Source organism: Patagioenas fasciata, chromosome 9, assembly GCF_037038585.1.
Source record: "Patagioenas fasciata isolate bPatFas1 chromosome 9, bPatFas1.hap1, whole genome shotgun sequence".
Lineage (NCBI taxonomy): Eukaryota > Metazoa > Chordata > Aves > Columbiformes > Columbidae > Patagioenas > Patagioenas fasciata.
The window spans coordinates 14,741,071-14,765,663 of NC_092528.1; the positions used below are offsets into that span (position 1 = coordinate 14,741,071).

Consider the following 24,593-nt stretch of genomic DNA (forward strand, 5'->3'; position numbering starts at 1 on the left):
CCCTAGAGCTTCCCCCTGGCTAGACTCACTGCTGCTTTGCTCCTTCTAGAGTAGCATCCAGAACTGGTTTCCCTTCATTCAAGTTTTTGTTGTTAGTCAGAATTACAATACGAGCATTGGTTCTGCAGCCTTAAGAAGAGAATTCCATTAATTTATATTCTGAAATGTCACTAGACTGGCATCTGGGTCTTCTTAAATGGTATTAACCATCTCTTGCATGCTCTTCAGATGAACATTCTCCTCTTTTACTGTTCAGCTCCCCGCATTTGACACCTACATTTCTAACCCTTACTGGAAAGTGGTATGTATTCTAAAATAAACAAAAATGGCTAACATCATCTGAGTGAGCATACGTAGGAAATATTTAATCAAAGCTGGTGTGAAGATGTCCAATTTCCATTCTGGTAACCATCCTGGAAAAGCTACTTATGTGAACAGGTTGAAAGAGACATTGGGAAGTCATGCAAACAAGCCCATCTAAATCAAATTCTGCCACCTCATTTGGTGCCAATTATCATACTAGTTCATGGACCAAAGTTTATAGGATTGTACTGTTACCTCGCAGACATCTCTGCGAAATGCAGCTCAACCATGAGTACTACAATTCATGGATTAGATATACTGGTATAGTTAAAGGTAACTATTGGCAATTGGGATTAACCAATTTCTATGGTATGCAAAATGGAATTCACACTCTCATATGCACCAAATAGGAATGGTTACCACAGTTGTTGAGTAACGATGACTATCATGAAAATAGTAAATCTTTAAAGTAATTATAAGTGTATAAAAGGAAATGGTCTGATAAGCAGGTACATTCGGGAGGAATCAGTAGCATTTATATAGGGGTTTGTTTGTACATGTGTGTTCGTTGGGTTTTTTTACCTGTATGCCTGGATAGCCAGGTTGTCCAGGAAAACCAGCAGCTCCTGTTTCCCCCTGGAAAGGATCGTGTAAATATAATTTGATTAATCCGTGAAGACGTTAATTAATTGAACAAAAACCAGTACAGCAGTCATACAACACCTTCGTGTTCTAACAGCACCCACAGTTTGTTTCAGAAAATTCCCTGGGTGTGTACAAGAGATGGTATGTTTCATAGAATCTCTTCTGTTTAGAAAAACCTACAACTTTTATTGCCAGGTCATTTAGACAGTGGTCAGTGCATTCGGTGTAGCTGGGGCACAGAACTATCTGGAATATGTACCAGTAGAGTCTCATAGACTGCTTAATAGAGCTGAAATTGGTTTGCTGCCTGCTGAATGACCCTCTTAAGCTATTATTGCATGGAAAGCATCTGTGTATCGGCTCCTCCTCTCCGTTTATGATCTACTAATACACTCATCCATCCAGTATTCACACTCTTCATGTAGGCAGTGGTAAAAAACAAAGTAAAAAGTAATTTTGCAGATGAAACAGTTACCTGGAACGTAACTCTAGAATCAAGTATCTGTACATTAATCAGATTTATGAATAGCATGATCATTACCTTAACGATATTTGAAAATGAGCTGGGGAGAGGACATAAGAAAAAGGGTAAGATGTAGATCTGTATACCTACATCTGTTGTTCTTTACTCCAGTAAGATGATGTAAGTTCATAACTACCATTTAGCCAACTTAACAGCAAAACTGGAATTTCTTGAGCCAGAGAGATGAATGAAACATGCATATAACACACAATTATACAAACAATGTCACCATGGCAAACAAAGTTAGCATGCTGTGTAACTTTTCTGTCACGGTATATGCATGTCCCACTGGCTTTTCCTCCTGCTTGCAACTTCAGATCCCATTAGCCAATTTAAGCCAAATTTCAGAGTGGCAGAAATTCAAAGACAAAAAGTTCATACAACTTCCATGGCAACAGGTAGCAGGAGAGAAAGGAAGGAATGCAGTGTGAGCTATCAAGTATGTGGAAAGTCCAAATCTGCACAAATCCACAGAAACCCAAATCTCACTGCTCCCACTGTTCATGGAGCTGCTTATACTTTATATCTACTTACCTTCATTCCAGGAAAACCTGCAGGTCCATAAGAACCAGGATTACCCTGATAAAAGCAAGCAGAATCTGAGCTAAAACAGTAACAGCTCCCTCAAAATTATACCTATTCAGAATTGCTGAGTGGTTAGCGTTCCTGAGATAACTTTTCAAAGTTTTTGTAAATACTTTATGTGTGAGATGGGCACAAGTTTTAACTACAGACCAAGGCAAACCAGAAAGGTCTCTACTCAAGTTTTTAATCTTTTTGCACCAAGCACAGTAGTGGACATGTTGTTCCATGGGAGCAATAGTATAAAAATCGAACATAAACTGCTGTAAAAAACTGCTATTGGCACGTACGGAATACATTAAAATTAATGTGTTAGTACTGCACTACTCCAGAGAAGCTTTGTGCAGATCTAAATATTTAGAGGATAAACCTACAGATTTACTTTCTTTCCAAGGACAGAAAGTCTGTATGAGATTATGTTTGAGTCTGAGACAGGGTGAGTCCCAGGGCAGGACCCCTAAATATTCTACACAGAAAGTATGACAGATTAGTTTAAAAAAAATCCTTAAAATCTTCCTTAGAAATACAAACTTAAACTGCCAAATATATTATGAACCTAATTGCAGTGAATTTGCGAAGAAATTTTTTCTGCAACTTCCTTACCCGCAGTCCAGGGAATCCAGGAATGCCTTTTTCACCCTTTTCTCCTCTCCCAAGTACACCCTGGAGCATTCAAAATACTTTGTTTAAACAAAATGCTCAGTGAAGCTTGCCAAAAATTCTAAATTTTGTGCAGGTTTAATAAGTTATGTATATATTAGGTTAATTGATCGTATACTTTCTAGGCTCAGTCACAGGGGTTTACTTCATACAGCACTGCTAGCAGTGCCTATCTAGCTTCAGTTATTCAAGAAACCTGTTATGATCTATTTTTCAAGCTTAATGTGCTTTCAGCAGTTTGTTGGGTTTTTTTTGTTTTTTTTTTTTTTTTTTAAACTGTGGGCATCAGTCAATTTCTCAGTTCCTGCTTATAACTAATAAGTGTACTCTTATCTACATGGACAGCTAGTACTGGAGCAAGCATATAAAGCCCATCTTTTTCAAAGTAAATCTGATATAAGTAGATCAGTTTTTTCTCCTTTGCCAGTACTAAGTAAGAGTGGTCTTTTTATGATGGAAAATTAATTTCTGAAAAAGTGGAACCCAGAAAAGTTATGTTGAGGCTTCTCATTTCTTCTTTTCTGCCTACAAAGCTAAATAAGTTTTTAACAGAAACTAGATTTATTCTTTTGTCCCCAGTCATCTTCTGGTTTTCTGAGATCCAGTAGTTCCCTGCCTGTGGATTATTCATCAGCAATAAAGACTCCAGAATCTTTTTTGTGGCTGCTTCTGCTGAGTATCCAGGAACTCCTTACTGGGACACCAAAGTTTAACCTTGCTGACAGAAAGGAAAGAAAATGTAGAATAGATAGCAAAGAACAACTCTTTCTCCAAACAAGTGGGCTCTGTCTTTTCTTCTACTCTTGAGGATATCCATAATGTGAAGGTAAAGTATTTCCCTAACATACTTAGGGAAACATAGATCATGCCCCACTAAGAACACATACAGATCTTCTCTATTTCTCTTAGTGAGAAAAAATAATCTCTGCTTCTATTTTCTTCCCAGTCTGTTACATGTCAATAGCTCGACTGGAAACAACACTGACCTCTCGCTACCAGGCAACAGTCAACAGGTGTGTATAAAACAGATTCAGAAAGGTTTTCCAAAGGGTTTTGAAATATTTTTGCTTTCACACAGATTTAGATGGTGATTAAATTTTATAGCACAAGTGCTGTTATTTTTTGCATCACCTTCTGCTTTGAAAGATTAACTTAATAACCACAGAAGGACTCTGCCAGCACTATGGGGGAAAAAAAAAAATCACATTACTTACTTTGGGTCCACGTGGCCCTCTGTATCCTGTTAGCCCAGGTTGTCCTTTTCGGCCCTACATATACAAGGAAAGTATATTAAATGCAGGACATGCCTATGTGCTGATTAACTTTTTCAAAGTCCTCTTCTGAATTAGAACTGTTAAATAGTATTTTCTTAAGCACTGGAGTTGTTCTTCTGGGTGTACTAAGCAGAAGAAAAACAATTATGTACTGATATTTATGTTAACACTGTCAAAGCAGCATATTCACTGTAGAACAAGATAGATGTATCTTTTCACTTGCAGGGGCCTGATAATCAGGGCTCTGTTCCTACACACATGCATGGCAGTAGTTTGTTCTTTTTTTTTTTTTTGATGCTTTATTTAGTTTTTTGATGCAAGTATTCACATGCATAAATCTACACTTTTGTGCATAGCTCCAATCTGAATGGGATGCGTGGCTGAACACATTGTCAAGATTATGTCGTGTGTTGCACAGCAGCCTATGTCACACTTTGCAGTAACATTTATAAAAGTTCTTTTGGTCCTTCCCCTTTTCCTCATACACCTGTATATAACAATCTTTTGCATAATCAAAGCCTAAGATCCAATATGTGAAATCTGTCAGTTTCTTGAGTTGAGGCTGCAGGGGCTTCCAATGCCAAATCCACCTTTTTGTTTGTGTATTCAAGCAAACGGGACTTGAAGACATAATTACTCCAATGTAGGGCTCTGTAATGCAATTTTTGTAACTTCTCTTCTTTCTAAACAAACATTATAATGTTTTAAGGTACACAACTGTGGCTACAGTAGGTGTGACATTGAAGAAGTACAGTAAATAACAGGAACTTGCATTATAAACAGACAACAAAATCACACTTAATTTACATATTAAAAGAGCACTCTATCTGAAAAATAGAAGAATTAGTGAAAAGCCACAAAAGAGGCTGAATACCAGAGTAACCAGATTTACCTGAGATGCCTGAAATATGATTTGCTAATCACAAAAAGTGAATAAAACCAAAGCAAGGGCAGTATCTCCTTTCTGCATCAAGACAGTCTTCCCTCAAGGACATGAGCTAAAGGACACATGGGATCTCCTCCCCTGAAAGCCTGGAGGAAGAGTGCTGAGCAACGAGACTTCTGCTGAAGCTGAGGGTTTCTTACAGAAAGAAGGGTTGGTCCTATGCCATCCTTGCAAAAATTCCATTAGAGGATTGTACTTGCCAAGTTGAGCACAGTTAAATAGGATGAAAAATGAACACCTTTTCTCCTTTGAACAGCTGAGCTCCAGGAGGTCCAACTAACAGTGGTGACCCAGGTGGCCCAGGAAGTCCAACATCACCCTGTGGAAGCCAAAGGAACAGCAGAGAGACATTCTGTTCCACACAGCATTTCAGTGAGACTCGGCTTGTTTTCCTGTTGTACTACAACACTACATATTTCTGTACTCTTTGAATATGCACTTGTGCTAATACCTATAGATAAAGGTTTGTACGAAGTTCTGTAAGCTTCTCTACTGTCTCCCAGATGAGCAAAGTTGCCAATCTTAACCATATCCTATTCTCCTCAATCATTAAAAATTACGTTATGGCTAAGGAAATAAGTGATAACTCTGTACTCATGGCTCCTGCTCCGAGTCTGCTGTGGAGATACTTACAGGATTGTCAAATCTCATGTGTACATAGTCTGTCATGTTCCAGACCAAAGCCTTTGAGCACAAGGCTTTGTGAATGTAAAGATGAAATTATTACTTTGCTGTGGAAAATTCTGCATGTTAGAAACTTGCATGAATTCTAAGAAGTGACTGGACAAATTCATAGAAGAAAAATCAAATATTCCATGTTGGTTCTATAAGCCCTGTGCATGCTAACATGTAGAGACTTGGAGAGAAACTATTATTATGTGCTTGTCCTTTTCTTGCACCCTTTCCTTGGCATCTGTTGCTGGATATAGTAAGAGATGAGGTTCAGTGACAGCCCCTGTCACTTGGAGGGTACTGTTACTATTTAGGCAGTGTCTGCACAGAAGGTAACTGCTATGTAAATGCTAACATATTGGTTGTTCCTTTTCAAAACCTCCTGTATGTAGCTTACTGAAATAATCACTTCTGCACAGAATTAATTGATTCAATAACTTAGGTTATTTCTCCTTTCATTCTAACATGATTTGTGGGAGCACACAGTCACAAATTAACGGATTCCAGGGAACTCAACAAAACTCTACCATTCTTCTAACTCTACAGCAATAATATATTTAATAATATTTGTTTCCTTTAATACTTGTTTTCTTACCGGCTCCCCCTTTTGTCCATCCACCCCAATACCTGGATTTCCCTAATGACAAAAAACATACACAATGTGAAGATAATAAAAAAATGCTGACATTAAAATTTAGTCAAGTAACTCTTTCAAAATCTTGGTAACAAATAACCATAAGGAACTTTTCAAATTACTCTGTTATTTCCCTAACAAATTCAGGAAAAGTCATTGCCTACCTGTTCACCTGGCAAACCAGGGTAACCTGGAATACCCTTTAAAAGAGAATGAAGACAAGTTAATATGCTTGATTTAGAGACAGCTTTGCCTTGAAAATTACCTCCCCTTGCCAGTAGCACCCAGCAGAATTTCCTCTTGGGATGTACCCGTCCCAAAGTGCAATGTACTTCACCTGGTCACTGCTTTCAGGAGGGCTGATCTCTGGCTTCCCACATCCCTTGTCACCCACAGGGTGGCCTCAGTGAGAGGGAACAAGGAGAGAGCACTAGTAGCATTCCTCCTTGACCACAGACTGCCAGGGTGAAACGGGTTCACGCAGGCATGGGAAGGAATAACATATGTTCCAATTCCTGAACTTCTAAACTCATAAGGTAAGGAAAAATCTCTCTTTTTATAATCTGCCTCAAAAATTATTTCTAGGCTTTGATTCACATTAAGGCAAGTTCAAAAATTGGTAGACCAGAATTCATGCATATCCTGAAAATGCAAGTCTTACAGGCAAGCCTGGATGACCTGGGTATCCAGATGGGCCCGTTGTACCTCTTGAGCCTCTAGGTCCCTGGAAAAGATGGCAAAAGGTCTGTTTATGAAAATGCCAATAGCATACCCTTTTCTCCACAAAGCTAGTCCCGTCAAAATGCCTACATCACTTGGAATCAGTCTGCTGGCCACTGCATTCCACCCATGGCCTGAAGTTTATACCATGCCTGAAAGCTCACTGTCACTAGAGCAGCTCAGCGCCAGTTTCTGGATAATACCATATAGATCCTGTACAGTGCACAGATATATGTTATTAATGGATTGAAAGAATACTTTGTTGCTAATTGTGGCACAGTGTAGGAACTTGATACAGTTCATCAGTGAATACTTTTTTGAAGGGCAAGAGAAACCCAAAGCCATTTAGAGTGTGAGTCAGCAACAAAATTAAACTCTCTCTTCTTCTCACGTGTTTTCACATGTTTTTATGGCCAAAATATGCTTGTGTACCACGTGTTCTTAGGAGATCCACCAGATACCACTGACGAAGGTGTCACATCTCTACGGATGTTGAATTTCACGGAGAAAATATTCTGCAATGTGAGTACCAGGGTGACAACTGCTCACTGCAAAGCTAATGTAGATGGGTGTAGTGTCTGTTTCTGCTCCTTGTCAGCCAGCATGAACTGGTCATGGGGACAGACTAGAGGGACACAATGTTTGTTAGACTTTATTCTGGAATTTTGCTATTTAAGGCAGATAGGGAGAAACCCCAGTATGTCTTTACTGCACCAAGAAGGAAAATTCGTAAGGTCTTCCACACAAAAAGCATGTATAGAACCCCACTGAGTGTACTTACGGGCATGCCGGGGGGTCCAGGATCACCTCTGTCTCCCTGTAATAACAGTCATTTAACACATGAATCAGTACAAGCTTTGTTATGGGTATTTTTTTAACTTTATAGCTTTTAAGATTACAAGCTATCTGTTCCAGTTGTATATTTGCTTTTAATCTTTATTTTGCACCAAGCTGTATTGAACAGTGAGGAGTTACAAGAACAACATTGTTTGCCATACATATTTTCCTACAATATATGTTTTTTTTCACAGACACTTACTGGAGGTCCTCTTCCAAACTGTGCAACATACACTGAATTTCCTTTTTCTCCTTTCTGTCCCGGATCTCCCTTTAAAGAAAAAAAATCTTTTAAAACGTGATCCACCTATTGATATCTTACATTTCTATGGAGATTGAAAGGGAATTTCTCAGGCTTTCCTAGTGCCCATCATACAGCACTAGGTAACCCACTAGAACCACCATCACTGCATGAGCAATTTGCAGTTCTTTTATCTAACAAGACCCTTAAAAGTAAAATTGCCTTCTGTACAGTTGAGGTACAGCCCCTCACAGCTTCTAAACTCCTGCTCTGTTAGATGCTCCATAGCTCTTGGGTAATTCAATATTCTGCGGTCTTCACAAGCACTGCCTTTACTGTCAAGTGTATCAACAGGCCTACCTTTTCTGTCAGTGAGTCAGTGGCTTTAAGAACTAATATCGGCGCTCTGCCTTCTCTAAAAGTTCATGCTGTGATTTAGAAGAATCTGCTGTGATTTTGCATATGGTTACAAAGCTGAAAGTATGGACCGCGTTATGCACATAATCTTGAACGTTTCCATCTATTAGGAAACGCGTTTCACAGTATGTTAAAAAACATAAAAAAAATCTGATGCCTAAAGGCCCTGTTTTTTAAAGACTAAGTTCCCACGGTACTTGCTGTGGAGTCCTTTATAAAACTTTGCCAGTCTTAGCATCCTCAAAACCCCAAGCTGACTTAGCAGGAACAGATGACTGCCTTTGCAAAATTTAATTGTAGTGCTCAATTGACTGTTGGGAGCATGGTATGTACATATCTGAAGAACAGATATATTAAGACATTATTTCTGAAGTTTTTTCATTTGAAATCCAAATGTACTGTACATAATTTAACTGAAGCCTATAACTACTTAACTAATGCTTTCCATAAAATGGGATACTGTTTTTCACAGAATTTAACGACTTTAAAACTGTACTGATTTCCTGATATTATAGTGCCTGTTCAAATATTGAAGTCAGAATGAAACAGGGAAAGTACTTATCCCTGGAATGGTACAGTTAAAAAAACAGTTACAGCTGCCTGCAGCTGGATATAGCTACAGTAGACAGGATGCAGATTACAGGTCAAACAACAGCTGCTAGGAAACACATTAAACATATCAAAAGTTACATTTGTCTTTGGTTACTTTACATGTGATCTCTTGTGTAACAAAACATCTTTATTAGATTCAGTTTACTACCTTCTACATGACTTAGGTAAGGGCTTGCATATAGAAACTACTTCCTTTTCCAACTTATTGGTGAGGTAAATGTACAGATTCTACAAGGTAACAGAAGTAAAGCTGATAAATATGTACATAGTGTTAAATAAAATTATACGGCACAATGTTATAAATAAGAATAACATAAAAATGTTAGCTGTGATATATAGTCAAGTTGGTTCTTGTTGCCACAAATGGATTTAAGAATAGACAATCTGCATAGAGGGATTAGAATAGCATTCTGTACACAAGCAAACATGGTTACTATGTCTTGTTTTTCTGGGTAGCTAAATTAATTTGCACTGGAATTTTAGTGTGCATATCCAAGGCTACATGCCTATTGTGTTTCTCGTTCTTTGTAGGTTGCAAATGCTTTTCCAGGCCTGTCAAAGAGCATGCTCCTGGAACTGGGAGGCTTTATGCTGTAATTTCTCCCATGTCTTATTTTTCCTTTATGTCATTTGGCCAATTATAAAAGGCAAAACTCAATTTTTAAAGCTGTAATAAGTAAGAAAATATAGGTAAAATTAGAGCTTGAGCAGAAGTCATTCTACCATTTGGAGATTTAATGGGTTGCTTTCACGGGTATAACAAATGAGGTTATTTTCAAGTTTTTTCTCAGGTTGTGTATTTCATGGAATTTATTACAAGTCCAAGACTAAAATTGTGTGTTTTTTCTAATTGCCATAGTTCAAAAACATCTTTTCACTTTGGCACCCACTGCACATTTTTTGGTTCCCTATGGCTGAATCAGCATCGTATTTAGCCCCTACTAAACACACTTGACTTTTCATGTAAATTGCAGTTGTTTTTATTGTTTTATTTAGAAAATTTCAGGGAAGCTCTTAGACCAACTGATCAGCTATTAGTCATTCAGAACTAAAACTTTTTCCTCAAGAAGTCAAAGACTGGGGACTAGATCCATTCAGCAAAATTTATTTGGAGCTACAGTAATTTATATCCCTTACTGCCGTGAATCTGTGTTTTATCCTCATTAGAAAAGCACTGCTAATACAGCTATTTAAACAATTTTAAAATGCTTTCCGTTTTAACAGCAAAAGTAAACAATATTAAAGTCCTAATTTTAGATCTACTAATACACTTGTGTGATCAACCACTAAAAATCTTCAAGTGTTAAAGGTCTTAGACTTGTTGAAGCTTCCACTTATTGCTAATTCATCTCAGGCATGTCCCTGCTATTAAGGCTTTTAAGAAATTTCAAGTATTGATAAATGGTATAATGGTTTCAAGCTACTCCTTCTCAGCTGTTTTTCCATGAAATGGTGTTAGTTTTGGGGTGGTTACGTACTAGGGAAACAAAGCAGAATTTAAATATCAAGGTAGACACAATACAGGACACAGGAACTTATTTGACATTCAAACTTGAAGTTAATCTGTTAAGGCACCAAATGTCCTTCACTCCCATTAACCTTAGTAAGAATGCCTGGAAATTCATTGAGCATCGTAAAGCTAGTGCCACAGTCTAAAACTCCTTTAATTTTAAGCACTGTTAGCTTGGAAGGGAAATGCACACATACAGTATTCATAGACAGTAGGAATGCCTTTCACGTACATAAGGACCCCTTGGTCCAAAGTAACCATTTTCGCCTGGAAATCCTGGATCGCCTCTTGAACCGTTGCAGCCATCTAAACCACGCAGGCCCCTGGGTCCTTCACCTCCTGGTAATCCCTGAGAGACAGTTGAATATTTATTAGAGATACACCACTGTAAATAGGAAATTACTTTTTAAATTAACAGAACAGTTCTGAAACAAATACCTCAGATCTGAAATGGAGGACATCTCACAGTGGTCCAGGCTTCACAGTCTTTGCATTAGAAATGTTTTCTATTGTGATCAATAGAATTTTTTTCATGTATAAAAAAATGATACAAGTATTTTATATCTTGTTCTTTGATGCACAGCAAATATAACAGGACAGCACTGGCTAAGAGGGCCGGACTAGACTCTCACTTGAGTAAAAAAGTAATGTGCTATCTTCTCAAAGAAACTCAAGAACTGAGGAACTGATTTTCTAACCAAGCAAGAATTAACCAGTGTCGAGACAGGGGTTAGTTCTACTGCAAATTAGATACTGGGCAATAGAAACAGTGAGATTTCCCTTGGAATGATCTTTCCATTAAAGGAAAAAATATTTTCACAGAATTAATCTTTTTTTGTAAGGAACAAATAGCAATTTTGACACAATTTTTTTTGAGGGGTTCTGAAAAATCATCGGGAAAGTATGCTGGCCGTTTGCCTGAAATGTTTTAATCAATTTTATCTTCTTCCTATCCTTAAGATTCTTCATCCTAATTTGTCGACACTATTTTTTTAATTAACATTTTTCACATAAAGAATATACATTTATTGGGAGCACTTCTTTTTTGTTCTAAATTTTGGCCTTGTGTCACCTACATTACACAGACACTCTGGCAACAGTCCCATTGTCAAGTGTGGACAGCTGACCAGCAGATGCTAAGACTCCCACTCAATTTCTGGTTCTGTTTTCACTTTTAAAATTCAACAATTTAACTTTGTTTGATCCATAAGAAACTAATAAGAGCATAGGAATTCAGTTCTAATAAACAGCATTTTTCACAATACTGTATCTAAGACATACTATCTTTCTTTTACCACACACACTTCCACACTGAAGAAGACATTCAGAAAAATATATAATCAGTCACAGGTTTATAACGGTATTTTTAGGGACCCAGTTTCCCTCTTCAGTCCCTATTCAGGTTAAAATTACTGGACACAGTGTCTGCAAAAGGATTATAGGCAAAAATTGGAATGTTTGAACAGAAAATAGTACATCATTTGAGATACTTTCAGAGATGTTAATAATGCAGCAAACAGACTACAGCCTACTATAGAGCCGGAGAAAATAGTCATTATTTTTAAACCTAGCAGTAACACTTGCTATGTGGATATGGGCTAGTCTCCACCTTTAATGCCCCACTGAAAATGGGGCACATCTGCTCTACCTTCAATGCACCGCAATGAAAATTATGTACACTGGGATTTTGTGGAGTTTATCAGTAGGAAACACAGTTGAAGTTAGCCTGGCTATTTTACATTTTTGCAAAACATTTAATTCTGTAGGTGACGTGATATCAACAGGCATAAAGCAAAACAATGTATTAAGTGTATTATTCTATTAGGGGACTTGGTATGACTTTATAGAAACTGTAATTTTTGTGAAGCAATATTTATTCAATACTTACAGGAACACCATCTAAACCAGGAAATCCTGGGACTCCTGTTGGGCCCTAAAAACAGGTGACACGAAAGAACAGAGTTGCTGAAGTCATTATATCTTAAAAATAATGAAAATCAAGAATATGCGATACCATATAGCGAGAAACAAAAAAAAGCATTGTTTGAAATATGAATCAAAAGCTGTAGTTGCCAGAAATAAATATCTGAAAAAATGTATATGGGCTTAGCAGGAGACTAGTGCCAATAGCTACCCATGCAACAGATGGTACAGTACAGGACAAATGTCTAAGTCTCATATGCATTTGTTCTCCAAAGATTATAAAATGACAGAGAAAGAGAAGTTGCCTGTAACTTATAAAATAAATCCATTTGTAATTTCTCAGTCCTGCTCTTGTTTTGATAATAATACCAGCGGCATGATTTCTATTTACGGAACTTCAGGTGTGCTAGATACTGGCATTAGTGATTTCAGTCATCCACTGAGATCAGTGGAATTAGACCATTAAAACTAACATAAAGTACCAAAAGCCAAGCACAGGGATTGTACGGCTATGGAAGATATGGACCTGAACTGCAATTTATACTCTGTAACTGGTAACAAAATTCTGTTTAGTATACAGCACTTTTAAAAAGACCATACTGCTCCTTCCAGTTCCACATTACTTACACAGTAAAAGCTTTTTGATCATTCAGGTTCAGCTTTACTTGCCAATATTTAACATTACATACTGTATACACCTTAAGGAACTGTCTGTGGTGTTTCCTACCTTATCACCTTTTTCTCCAGCTGGTCCAGGCTGCCCATTCTCACCTCTTTGTCCTTTTTCCCCTGGCAGACCAGCTGGTCCTGTAGGTCCCAAGGATCCAATTGGACCTTGAGCTCCCAGCTCACCAGGCTGACCCTGAAAAGAATCCAAAGAAGTGAATGACTACTGCTGTAGACCTCACAGCAGGCAGCATTTGGAGATGACTGTATGGATAAAATAGGGCTTACAATGTATACATACTCATGATTCAAACCAGCTTACTGTACAGCTTGCAGATCTGTTTTATGCATTATATGCTACAGGAACACAACTTTTATATGTAACTACTTGCTCAAAGTGATAATTTCCTTTTTACCTTCATAAGGTCTCCAGAACCACCTTTCTGAGTTGCCTGGGATAAACTGCAAGTCTTGCTGGTGCTATCAATGTAAGTAACACACCTTCTACAAGCATAAGACTTGTATTTTTGCCACCAGAGAAGTGATGTCTCATTTTTCCACAAACTATGTTTGTACACAATTAGAACAAATCAACAGACTTCCCTCTTTCATTTAAGTCACACTATCTGCTAATTATCTTAAGTTTTTCTGTCTTCCATCGTCATTCTCAGATCTTAATTTAAAAGTTGTGAAGTTTCCTGCAGTAAAAAATGATAGTTATTATTCAAAATATTTACAGAATGTATCAGTTTCAATAGATCGTGTTAAAATGGTTTAGGAGGTTTCAGAATGTCATTTATCTACAAATAGTTCTAAATTGAGTATCTATACCTACAGCTCCATACAGAGCATCTCCAAGTATTTCTACTAACTTTTCCAAGCTAACATATATTCTCCTGAAGTAAAATTATTTCCCATGTCAACTGGATTTTTCAGTCTATAGTAGTGTTGTGGAGTTATTTTGGATTTATTGCAGTTTTTGTTTTGTGCTACTAAACAACTATTGTTGTGTATTCAAAGGGCTGTAAAAAGCAAGCTTTCTAAGCAGACTTCACATGTGATCTGTCTACACTTTCACCCTACAAAATCTACGTATTTACAGGTCTTCATTTCTCTTACTCATCTTTTTCATTCTGTATAATTATCTTCGTTTAGCTGTAACTTTTTTTTGTTTCCCAACTGAAGAGTGTTTTGCCTTCTTTTCAGAATTCATCAATTATACCACATTTTAAAAACAAAGCAAAACAAAGCCCCATGCATTCCCAAGAAGAGCATATGGCTCTAAGACCACTTGAGGGCAGTGAAGGATATTTCAGTACAATCTCCATTCACAGAAATGACAAACCACACCTTAATTTCTATGAATGGACTGAAGGAAAACAAAATGACAGAAATCAAAGTGATTGTAAGCAGATATGTTAGCTTTAGGAGCCAAATTCTGTTGAAGCAACAGAGCTGAATTGCTTGTTTCTCAGTGTAAACACTTCAACAGACTGAATCTGTCTGAACAAAATCTTACCCTGTGAATTGCAAGCAGGGACCTAAACCTCTTTTTGTTTACTCTCTGTCTTTTCAAATATGTCAATTGTGATATGACAGTTGGACACGAAGTGAAGAAATGTATGGTATGCATCATTCAATCAAATCAGTAAGGAAACAAGAGTAAAAAAAAAAGGTAACTTATTACATGCTTACAATAGGAACATACTATAGCCTCACACTATACTGGAAGCAGGACTAGACCACCACTGGCCCTGAAGCTACAAACAAGAATTTAGTCCAGAGACTAGGAAAACAAGTCCTACACTTACAAATAAGGACTACTTGAAAAACTATCCTCATACACCTCATGTTCCATTTCTCTTTACTGGCGCCTCTCACTTAAACCTTGATCCTGCTTCCAGTGATGTCACTCGCAAATATTCCGGGGAGGAATCAGCATGTTATCTTCAGCAACAGTTACAATTTTTTTGATACCATAATTAGAGCGGTGTAAAATATTATGCTAATTAAGGGATACTAGAATTAAAATCTGCTGATTCTGCATCCTTGTTAACAATGAATGGACAGTCAGGATTCTGCGTGTTTGAGTATTTGCTTGCCTGACCAATTGCAGCCTGTCTGTTGGCAGTGCCTTGCACATCCTCTGTTGTAAAACTGAATTTATTCATTAAAGTAGTCTTAAAGCAGCTCTTACACTCTTTAAATACCTGATTTAAAAAAAACATGCAAAATTCGACATTCATCCACAGGAAAAAAAGCATAAGGTATTTCTCACTAATGCTCTAATGCCTTTGTTTTAAAAATGCATTTTGTTGACAACAAATTTCTGCAGCAACTTTAATATTTTAAATTCATATTGTATATGCTCTGCATTCAAAAATTGAAAAAGAAAATTGTCGAATCATTTTATATCCTTTGGACAGTTGAAGAAACATGATCTTGACAGCACTCAAAAAAAAGCTGAGACACTGTTTGAATTGTATGGTAATTATCCATCATATTTGACCAATAACCGCTTCTAGGACATGCAGTCCTTTAGGTTGACAAAATGTCTTCGTTAGTTGCTACCCTGTGAATTTAATTGACACCACAGTTTATGTCTTCAGTACGAGGTAGTGAAGTCATAAAACAGAGTCACTGAATCCAGAATTCACAATAGGTTTGACAGCTGATACAACTTTAGCATGCCATGTGAAGCTGGTGGATTGTCTCTCTTTCTTTCAGCTCACAGACTGATAATGACTGGGAGCTTTGTTAAGACCAAACTGATACCATCTCATAACATCTATTATCACATCTATTATTTGTGCCCATCCAATGTGACTACCACAGCATTACAGTCTCAGGACAGCTGTACAAATAAAGAGGATGAAGGTAGTCATGCTCATGTGGAAATGACATATTAGCTCAGTTAAAATGAACAGAATATTATGCCTGCTCTGCCATCTGATGCCAATAAATTCCTTTAGGATTTTAATGCCTTGCTAATTGTCTAGGTCAGGAACTGCCCATGCCAAGACTATGGTCTGTTATTCTAGCATATCCTGGGCTTGACCTGCAGTAAGAAACTGACTTTTGACAAAACAAGACTACATTTTTAAAAATTAAGTATGTTTCCTAAGACTGCAAATATTTCAGGGTCATGCAGCAAAGCATTTAATAGTTTGGAAAAGGCAATGCCAAGGTTATTCAGAATTACCTTTTTTGGTTGCCTGAGACACGAAAGAACACCTGATTTTTAGAGTGCCCCAAACACTTAGTTGTCTGAAAGCACAATGTTTTAAAGCAGTCTTAATTGGAAATCAAAATAACTGGTTCATGCTATTAGAGTGGATTCTGTCTTGCTTCTCATTATGAATAAAGTCAAAAGAAGTCCAGTTTCTCCCTTCAGTTAGAGCAGTACCCTATGTTACAGGCAGTGTGAATGTATCAGTAAGATGTGAAATGCCATTTACCTTCTGTTCACATAATCAAAAATGAACATTCCCAGCAACTCCACAGAATCAGATTGTAGAGAAATAATATAGAAACCTTTTCCACGCTGCGCTAGACTCTGATTTGTAACCAGTCTCTCTCATTTTACCAGGACAGAGAAAGGGAGGAAAGTAGAGCAGTTTGGGGGCAAGAGAGGAGTGCACACAAAGGCATGTGCAGACAGATGGGTTTTTTTTAGTGATTTGCTTAGTGAGGTGGGACCATCTACCGCTACTCTAAGCTCCACCCTTGTCCTCTTCACTTCACAAGAGCAGGTCTATTACACAGCAAAACCACAGCTCGCAGGGCCTGTATGGGCATCCGTTCTGGGAAGGTTCCACTCCACCAGTGTAAGTCATGGCTCCAAAATAAACTTCCTAAATATTAATTTTATCAAGATGAGACAAATTGAAGAGAGCACACAACTTGGCATAAAATCCACTCTCTTGTCCTCAATAGAACAATTTTTCTGTGACTGTGAGTTAAAGAGTGAGTAAGGGTCAGACCAGTACATGGCATGTACTTCATTCTCAGTTTCTTCAGAAACAGCAGATCGCATAACAACTTCTTAGTATTAGACAACTTATTTTTTTATAGTCAGACTTTGAGCTGATTAAACGCAATAGTAACTCTTAGTGCTTGACTTCTCTCAGCATCTGGATCATGCTGCAAGCTACCAGAAAATTCTGTGCTCTTCTATCATATTTTTCAATGATCTAATATACTACAGGAACACAGTATCTGATGATGCAGCTTAGTGTTCACAGTGATACTTCACTGAAGCACAACAAATCACAGTAAAGTGCTGAAAACGTTTTTCACAGTGTACTTTTTGTGTTTTAACCCTGTGCAACCTTGAAAATAAAAAGTATTCAGTAAGCCAGTGGGTGTCACTATTGTGTTAAACACGGAACAAGACAGACTTTGGCGCAGAAACTCTTAAGAAACATTGTTAATGGTTGAAAGCAGAGAGCTGCAAAGAGCATTTTAGACCACAAATAATTAACATCATATTAGCTAATAAAATAAAATTAACTTCTGCTCCAATTAATTTTATTGAAACAAGTCACTGATTGGCAATTTCTGGATGATTCAAATCTATGAAAAGGAATGATTTTGTAGAATTTTGTCTTGCCTGATGTGGAAAAGCTTGCCAATCTGCAGCAACTGAGAAAATCACTATTTTTAGTATGGTGGGAAGGGGGAACCAAGAGTATTAAGGAAAGAAAGATTATCAAGAACAAAAGAAGGGATAATTTAACAAAATCAAAATTTCTGAAAAATTTGGGAACATGTCTAACATGAAAAATACTAATTTACAGATGCCGTAGATGGACATTGTATATGAAAAACAGCCTCAAAGAGACCTTATGGTGAGGAGAATTGATTGAACCTGTTCCTATTCTACGTTCTCATAAGCAGGCTCTATTCCCTACCAGTTCAAATCCCAACTGCTGGAACCACAAAACTGCCTATTGTTCTGCCTATGTATAAAAAAAAAATGTCGTCTGCTTCAGATGTAAATCTAGGGGGTCTCGTTTCTCTAGTCTGTTTTTCTATGGTTCTCAGTAAACATAAGTGAAATGCAATAGATGTACTACAGAAATGGATAGCCGGTCTTGAGAATCTTCTATTTTAAAACTGCATCATAGCTAATTTACAGATGCTGTAACAGATGCAGGGAAAAGAGATCAAGTTTGAGGCAAACAGTGGGAGAGATCTGGGTTTCCTCAGATACCAGTGTGTGTACATCTCTGACAGTGGATTCAACTGAGCACATGTATTTGAGATCAAATAGATGGAGTCTACATATTCATGTCCTGAGTGTGCAGCTCTAAAATATAAATAGAAGTACTGGACATTCTGTGTGAATAACAGGCTGCCATTGCATACTGACATGCAAAAAAGTGTGATTTAATAAATGCCTCTTACTCCCCGGAACAGACAGAATTTGCAGTTTCCCAGTTAGTGAGTCTTAAATACGTTTACACTGTGCTGTAAATTGGACTCAACCCACATGATCTACTAGGGAGATGTGACCACCCACAAGATCTATTAGGGAGATGTTACAAGAGAAGTGATGCCAGAAGACAGAACTAATGTACAATTAAATTTCACTCTTCTTACCCCACTGCCCTGAAGTATACAGCAGCTGACTTTCTAACTTACTGGTGACAACCAACTGACTTAGTATATCTTTTGAATGCTTACTCCTTACACCTCATATGCCAGAAAACGGCAGACGTCCCTCTTAGACTTCTGTTTGCTAGGTTCTCTCCTACACTAGTATGAAAATAGGCCACTCGACTCATCTGCAAAAGAGTGAACATCAGTCTTGCTGAGTTATATTTATTATTCACTTTGCTCCAGGCATTTCACATGATCTCATAGAAGCTAGATCAGGTTGGGTCATGAATAGTCGCTTGCTTTCTAAATCTACTTAACACTATAAACAAAGCCAAAGGAATTGAATGGGATCAAACTCTGGGGTCGGCACAGGACAGGTTTACAATCAGCCAGTGCTAACAGCAAACAATTTTTTAACTATCTAAATTCTGTTAGAGCAGCCAGAATTTTTGGAGGCCTCTGACACAATACTGCAGGAATTATCAAGGAAACAACTTCCCAAGTTAGAGAAAGAGGGGGAAATGAAGGAAAGCTTTCACTGTCTGTTTGACATAGCAGGAGAAAATTAAAATCACAAACTATGGGAGACCAACGAGGAAGGGGGAGAGGGGAAATTCAAAGCAATGAAGTTGCCGTGTGCCTTTAGTTAAAAACATTAACTGCTACTGCCTCCTGGAAGACCACACATCTTGACTGGGAAAGAAGAGGTGAGAGAGAGATTCAGTTGTTCTGGGCTGGCACCAAGAATCATGTAGAATGCTTACTGGTATCTTTACTTTCTCTAATGACTTTCTCCCCTCATTTATCTGTTCTATAGTTCTTAAGTGAGGATGTATAGTAGCACACAGTATGAGCAAAGAGATTTAACAGCACAGTTTAGCGGTTCTATGGAAGAAAGGGTCCTTTTGAGTTGTGACATGAGAACAAGAGATAAATAGTATAACGTAAAACTAATTCCAACAAGGCTGTAATCCAAATTAAACAGAAGTTGAACTTTCATTGTGATGTGGATGACTGTAATGATATCAGAATGGGATATACTACTAGCAATACTGACCGGAATGTTTTTCAGTGATTTCGTACTAATGAATAGTAGTGCAACTCTGTTTATAGCACAGAGTCATCTAAGGTTGAGAGACATAAAAATCAACAGGTACACAAGCTCTTCTAAAACCCAGTATAGCAACCAATGCATAAATATACTGGTATCATATACATATTAAATAAAAGTTCAGCTATTTGCTTCTACTTTTCTTCCAGCTTACTCAGTTTTAATACATTCAAGTATGGCCATGGCAGTTTCCTTTTCTTACTCCCACGGTCATCTTTTCTGTAGCTAAAACCTCAATGATCTTGTCCACTTAAAATGAAGAAGGCTTTCTATGTTGACATTCAAAAGATTTTCAAATGGGCAACTATAAGAAAAAGTCTTAATTCCCATTGTGTTCACAGTCACCTGAACAGTTTTCTTACACTGTACTGGTGACCACAGCTTTAACTAATCATACTTAAACTGCGTTCAGAAAAATAGATAGGAAGAAAAGTCATAATGCCAAAGACAGTAGGGCAAGATTGGAGGTCTTCCTTTCCTATGGAAACTTCAGAGTATACCACACTCCTGACAGCCATTCTACTTAACTCACAAACCTCAATATTATTTAGGAGTTTAATTTTAGGTTCTATTCTCTTATTACCCTATTTCTTTACTATTTTAGTGGAGAGACATTGAGGGCTACAGTTATGTCATACACAGCTTACAATGTTTTTAGTTTACAAAATGTAAATTCACTTTACTTATGATTGGTAACTACAAATAAACAAGGCTGATTTATTGCAGCTCTAAGACTTCTGTTCTACCTTAACTTTAGTAGAAATCTTTGTTACAGATTGATTATGAGTCTACTCCAAACATAGAAATAACCTGTTTGTTCACTTTACTAGCTAAATTCCAGTGAGCAATGCTTTTACTGAAACTCTAAAAAAATCTGTAAAATGGCAATGTCATCAAATACCTGTCATAGTGGTTTATATGTCAACAAAAATCCCTCAAATGGAACTAGCAACAATATTTTCCTCACAATCTCCTGACAAAGTGAAACTCTTATCAGATAGGCACACCTTGACTTTGAAACTATAAAACTGCTGTTTTATCAGCAGACAGATATTCTGAGTTCTCTAAAAATCTCATTTTCATTAGCATGTGGAGAAGGATGTAGGAAAATCGCCACTAGCAATGTGTGAAACAAACTGCTAGGTTCTTACTCAGATGTCAAACTATCACTTGTAAGTTGGACCTATAATATCTGTCTAGCACAAACTCTACAATATGACACAATGACCACCTTCCCTATGGATAATTATTCCTATGCATTGCACCAGATGTATTACAAATAATACACTTTGCTAAATAGCTTCTGCCCCAGTGCACTTTTTAGGGGAGATAAAAGTTAACAGAAACTTTCAATTGAAACTGGAACTCTCTCTGAAAGTATTCAGCCAACACCAAGATTCAGAATAACATACAAATGGTCATGTTCCAGCTAGTCTAATGAAGGATTTGGTTGCAGTTCTTGGAAGAGTTTGAATAACATGTTTAATCAATTCATAATAGGTCTGACCTTGTGTGTTTCTAATGTAATGATACCTCAGCAGTACAATGATGAGACAACTTGCCCTTGCTCCCCTGTAAGTGTTAGATTACAACATTCAATGGAAGATCATGAAGGCAATACCCTACATTTTACTTCCTTTGGTAAAATAGATTAAAAAAGAACAAAAAATTAACAGATAGGTGGACTAGTCTACCTATATCAATGTAACTCACTAAATTTACTGATATAGCTCACTCAGATGCTGCCTTTCTCATTCAGGCTCTGCAAAAGCCCCTGATACTGCAGTTGGTTTAACTTTAAGCACTGCTGTAAGGCTGGATTTCCAGCTGGTCTGCATGAGATTGTTTCATTGCCTTTTGCCAGCAAGTACGTGTATTTTCTAGAATCTTCTTGTGCTCTCAGAAAATGTTTACTGAGGTAGCCAGCTCATCCTTAATTTTGACAGCTAGCCTGTGCTAAATAGTGAAAAAGGAAAAAATATGGTGCTAGGCAATCAAATTTATACTGTTGCCCTTAGTTTCTTTACAGAGATGGACTATTTAATAAACTGTACACTTCTGGGATTTTAGGCTTGCATACTATATACTGCCAGAGGTTTTCAGTGATCATTTATTTCTTGCACTTTAAAGACAGGAATGAGGAAACCCTGAGTAACTAGCCTGGGAGTAGGATTCAGACAGAAAAGTAGATAAAACAGATGTTTTGCATTCTAGGAAGCTAACAATAAGATAAACAAATCTTTTATTTTGTTATAGGTAGTCTCCACAAATGCTAAGAAAGCAAAGCTAGTGTGTCAGAGTGTAAAGACAGAACACAGAAAAATTTAGAAATCAACGGGATTGTAGGATGAAAAAGGATTAAGTAATCCTATAGAAAATAATTCATCACCATGCATTAGTACAGAAAATATTTGTAACAATCTATCTGAAATGGTGTGTAATTAAGCCATATTTCATGTACAGTCTGATAAGTATTTGTATTTCTTGTATATTGAGTAATAGAAATTGCATCGAATTTAAATTCATATTACATTGTAGAGACTTTATCCGTCAGTGTGCATATGTATTTTAGAGCTGTTTCAGAAAATTGTATAATTCTCAAACTTACATTTGCATAATATTGAATTTATTTTGAAATGTTTATGACACTTGTATTTGGCACTTAGGTCCAGAATCTTGGAAGTATTTAGAAAACTAACTGCAAATGCGTGAATCCTAGCTCAGTTTACCTGTGGTGGGGAAGACAGCTTAGGAAACAGCCATAACGACAGCAGTGAGTATCTATTGACTGATTACGGGCATGTAAATCAGAACTTTCAGGCTACTGAGACAGAATTAAAGTAAGAGAAATTTCCTCTAATTTCAAAGTCAGTTGTTTTTAAAAGGCACTTCAGACCACATTTTGGATATCCAAAACAGTCTATTCAGTAGCACTGAGAGACACTGCAATGCTGCTAGTGAAAATACTTTTCCTGGGATGCCCTTTTGTTAACAGTGTTACAAAGATAGACTCATCCTAGGCCCCTATTATGAAAATCCCACAGCATGGAGGGCTTTCGTATAGACATAATCCTGGAGGATTAGGATAGGATCCAAGGACATCAGAGCAGTGATCATGACACAGCAAAGCACACGGCTAACTGCAGACATAAAGGAAGGAAAAGGTGTGTCTTGTTTTTGTGGCGACTCAGGTTGTACACAAGCAAATAGGGTGTGCAGGTCTTCTAAAAACTGACCCACCAATGCTAAACGTTAATAGTATTTTGAATGAAAACAATTTCCATCACTAACTGACAATTTTTCAGTTTTTCACTAATCAGGGAATGTATCCAAATAAATCCTTTCCTCATATAACAATTAAATTGTTTGCAATCACTACATAGTAGATGTACTTTGAGAAAGAGAAGCCAAGATAACAAACTAGTCATCACTGGACCATATTTCCATTAACAAATAGCAACATGCACAGTTACTAGTTTTAGTATATAATATGAAAATGCCTTGGCTTCATTCAATGTTTTACAGTTATCTATAAGGCAAAGACAATTCAGATTTATTTTTTTTTTAATACTTAGTGCATTAAGCTAGTAAAATAAAAACTCTGCAACCTTTTCCAGAAACACCTAACCAAAATAAGAAATAGCTAAGTTCTCGTAAAACTAGTAAATGACATAGACATCCTCTTTTAACCAACCTCTTAGTAGAAAAGGAGCATGGATTTCTAAACTTACATGTATTAAGAATGACCACTGTTTAACTATTAGATTGATCTCAAAGAATACTTAACACCTAAAAGGCACCATGGTTATTAGAAACCTAACTTACAAGCAAATCTGTTTACAATCTTAACTTCCTTTGATTATACCTGTAATTTGGATCAGTCAGAGTATTATGCTAGCTTGCTATATCAGACTTTATGTCAAAATATTGATTTATTGAACATTGCTGCTTTGAAAACTCAGTATGTTTGACATAAATGTGTACAAAATGAACAGTATTTACAACAGTATTTATCTAGTTCTAATTATCGCTTACCCTTGATCCTTTTTCTGGAAAGCACCGACAAACCGAACAATCCTGTCCTCCACATGGGTCAATATATGCATATCCTCCCTAAAAATTAAAAGTTTGTGGATTTATTAATACATAACAGACAACAATCACTTCAACAAATATTGTCAACTGGACATTTTGTCCAATTAGATGTTTTTTAAGGCAAAAGATTTGGCTACACTTGCATAACCACATGGCAATTTATTGCTGATGAAGAAACTTGGCATAGCAGCAAACATCACAATATCGTGTAGATCTTCAGCTTGACACATACAAACCTTGTCCAATACCTGCTTAATAGAATACAGACATCAATACTACATTTAATATACTCCTTATCTTGGACCTCTCATCAGCATAAATATGCTGTCAAAGTAGAAGCAATACACAAAAGCTTATTACTGTTGCTGTAGAAGGTGAAAGACATTGCCTGCAAGTTATGTTAAATAATACTAAGTATTACAGCTAAATACAACTAAGGAAACAGCTGCATCTAGAAATATTTTAACAGAGTCAGAATTTAATTTGTAATAATATGAAATTTGAAACCCATTACATTAGGTTGGGAGATTGATTATGATTAAATGATAAAAGGCAAAACAGGCTGAAAAGCAACAGGTTTATGCCGTGATAAAGCCTTGTATTTAATCCTTGTCTATT

The 24,593-nt window shown here is 37.0% G+C and overlaps 1 protein-coding gene across 1 annotated transcript in view; it reads right to left on the reverse strand.

The window, feature by feature from the left end:
- COL4A4 (collagen type IV alpha 4 chain) overlaps positions 1-24,593 on the reverse strand; it is a 73,805-nt gene that overhangs the window by 42,181 nt on the left and 7,031 nt on the right. Inside the window, exons 4-17 of the mRNA XM_065844618.2 lie at positions 23,916-23,993; positions 13,227-13,361; positions 12,465-12,509; positions 10,809-10,925; positions 7,999-8,067; positions 7,741-7,776; positions 6,901-6,963; positions 6,404-6,439; positions 6,201-6,242; positions 5,172-5,252; positions 3,928-3,981; positions 2,657-2,716; positions 2,006-2,050; positions 886-939 (exon numbers count right to left, since the gene is read on the reverse strand). Coding sequence (XP_065700690.1) covers positions 886-939; positions 2,006-2,050; positions 2,657-2,716; positions 3,928-3,981; positions 5,172-5,252; positions 6,201-6,242; positions 6,404-6,439; positions 6,901-6,963; positions 7,741-7,776; positions 7,999-8,067; positions 10,809-10,925; positions 12,465-12,509; positions 13,227-13,361; positions 23,916-23,993 — 915 coding nt within the window. The remainder of the gene's footprint in view (positions 1-885; positions 940-2,005; positions 2,051-2,656; positions 2,717-3,927; positions 3,982-5,171; positions 5,253-6,200; positions 6,243-6,403; positions 6,440-6,900; positions 6,964-7,740; positions 7,777-7,998; positions 8,068-10,808; positions 10,926-12,464; positions 12,510-13,226; positions 13,362-23,915; positions 23,994-24,593) is intronic.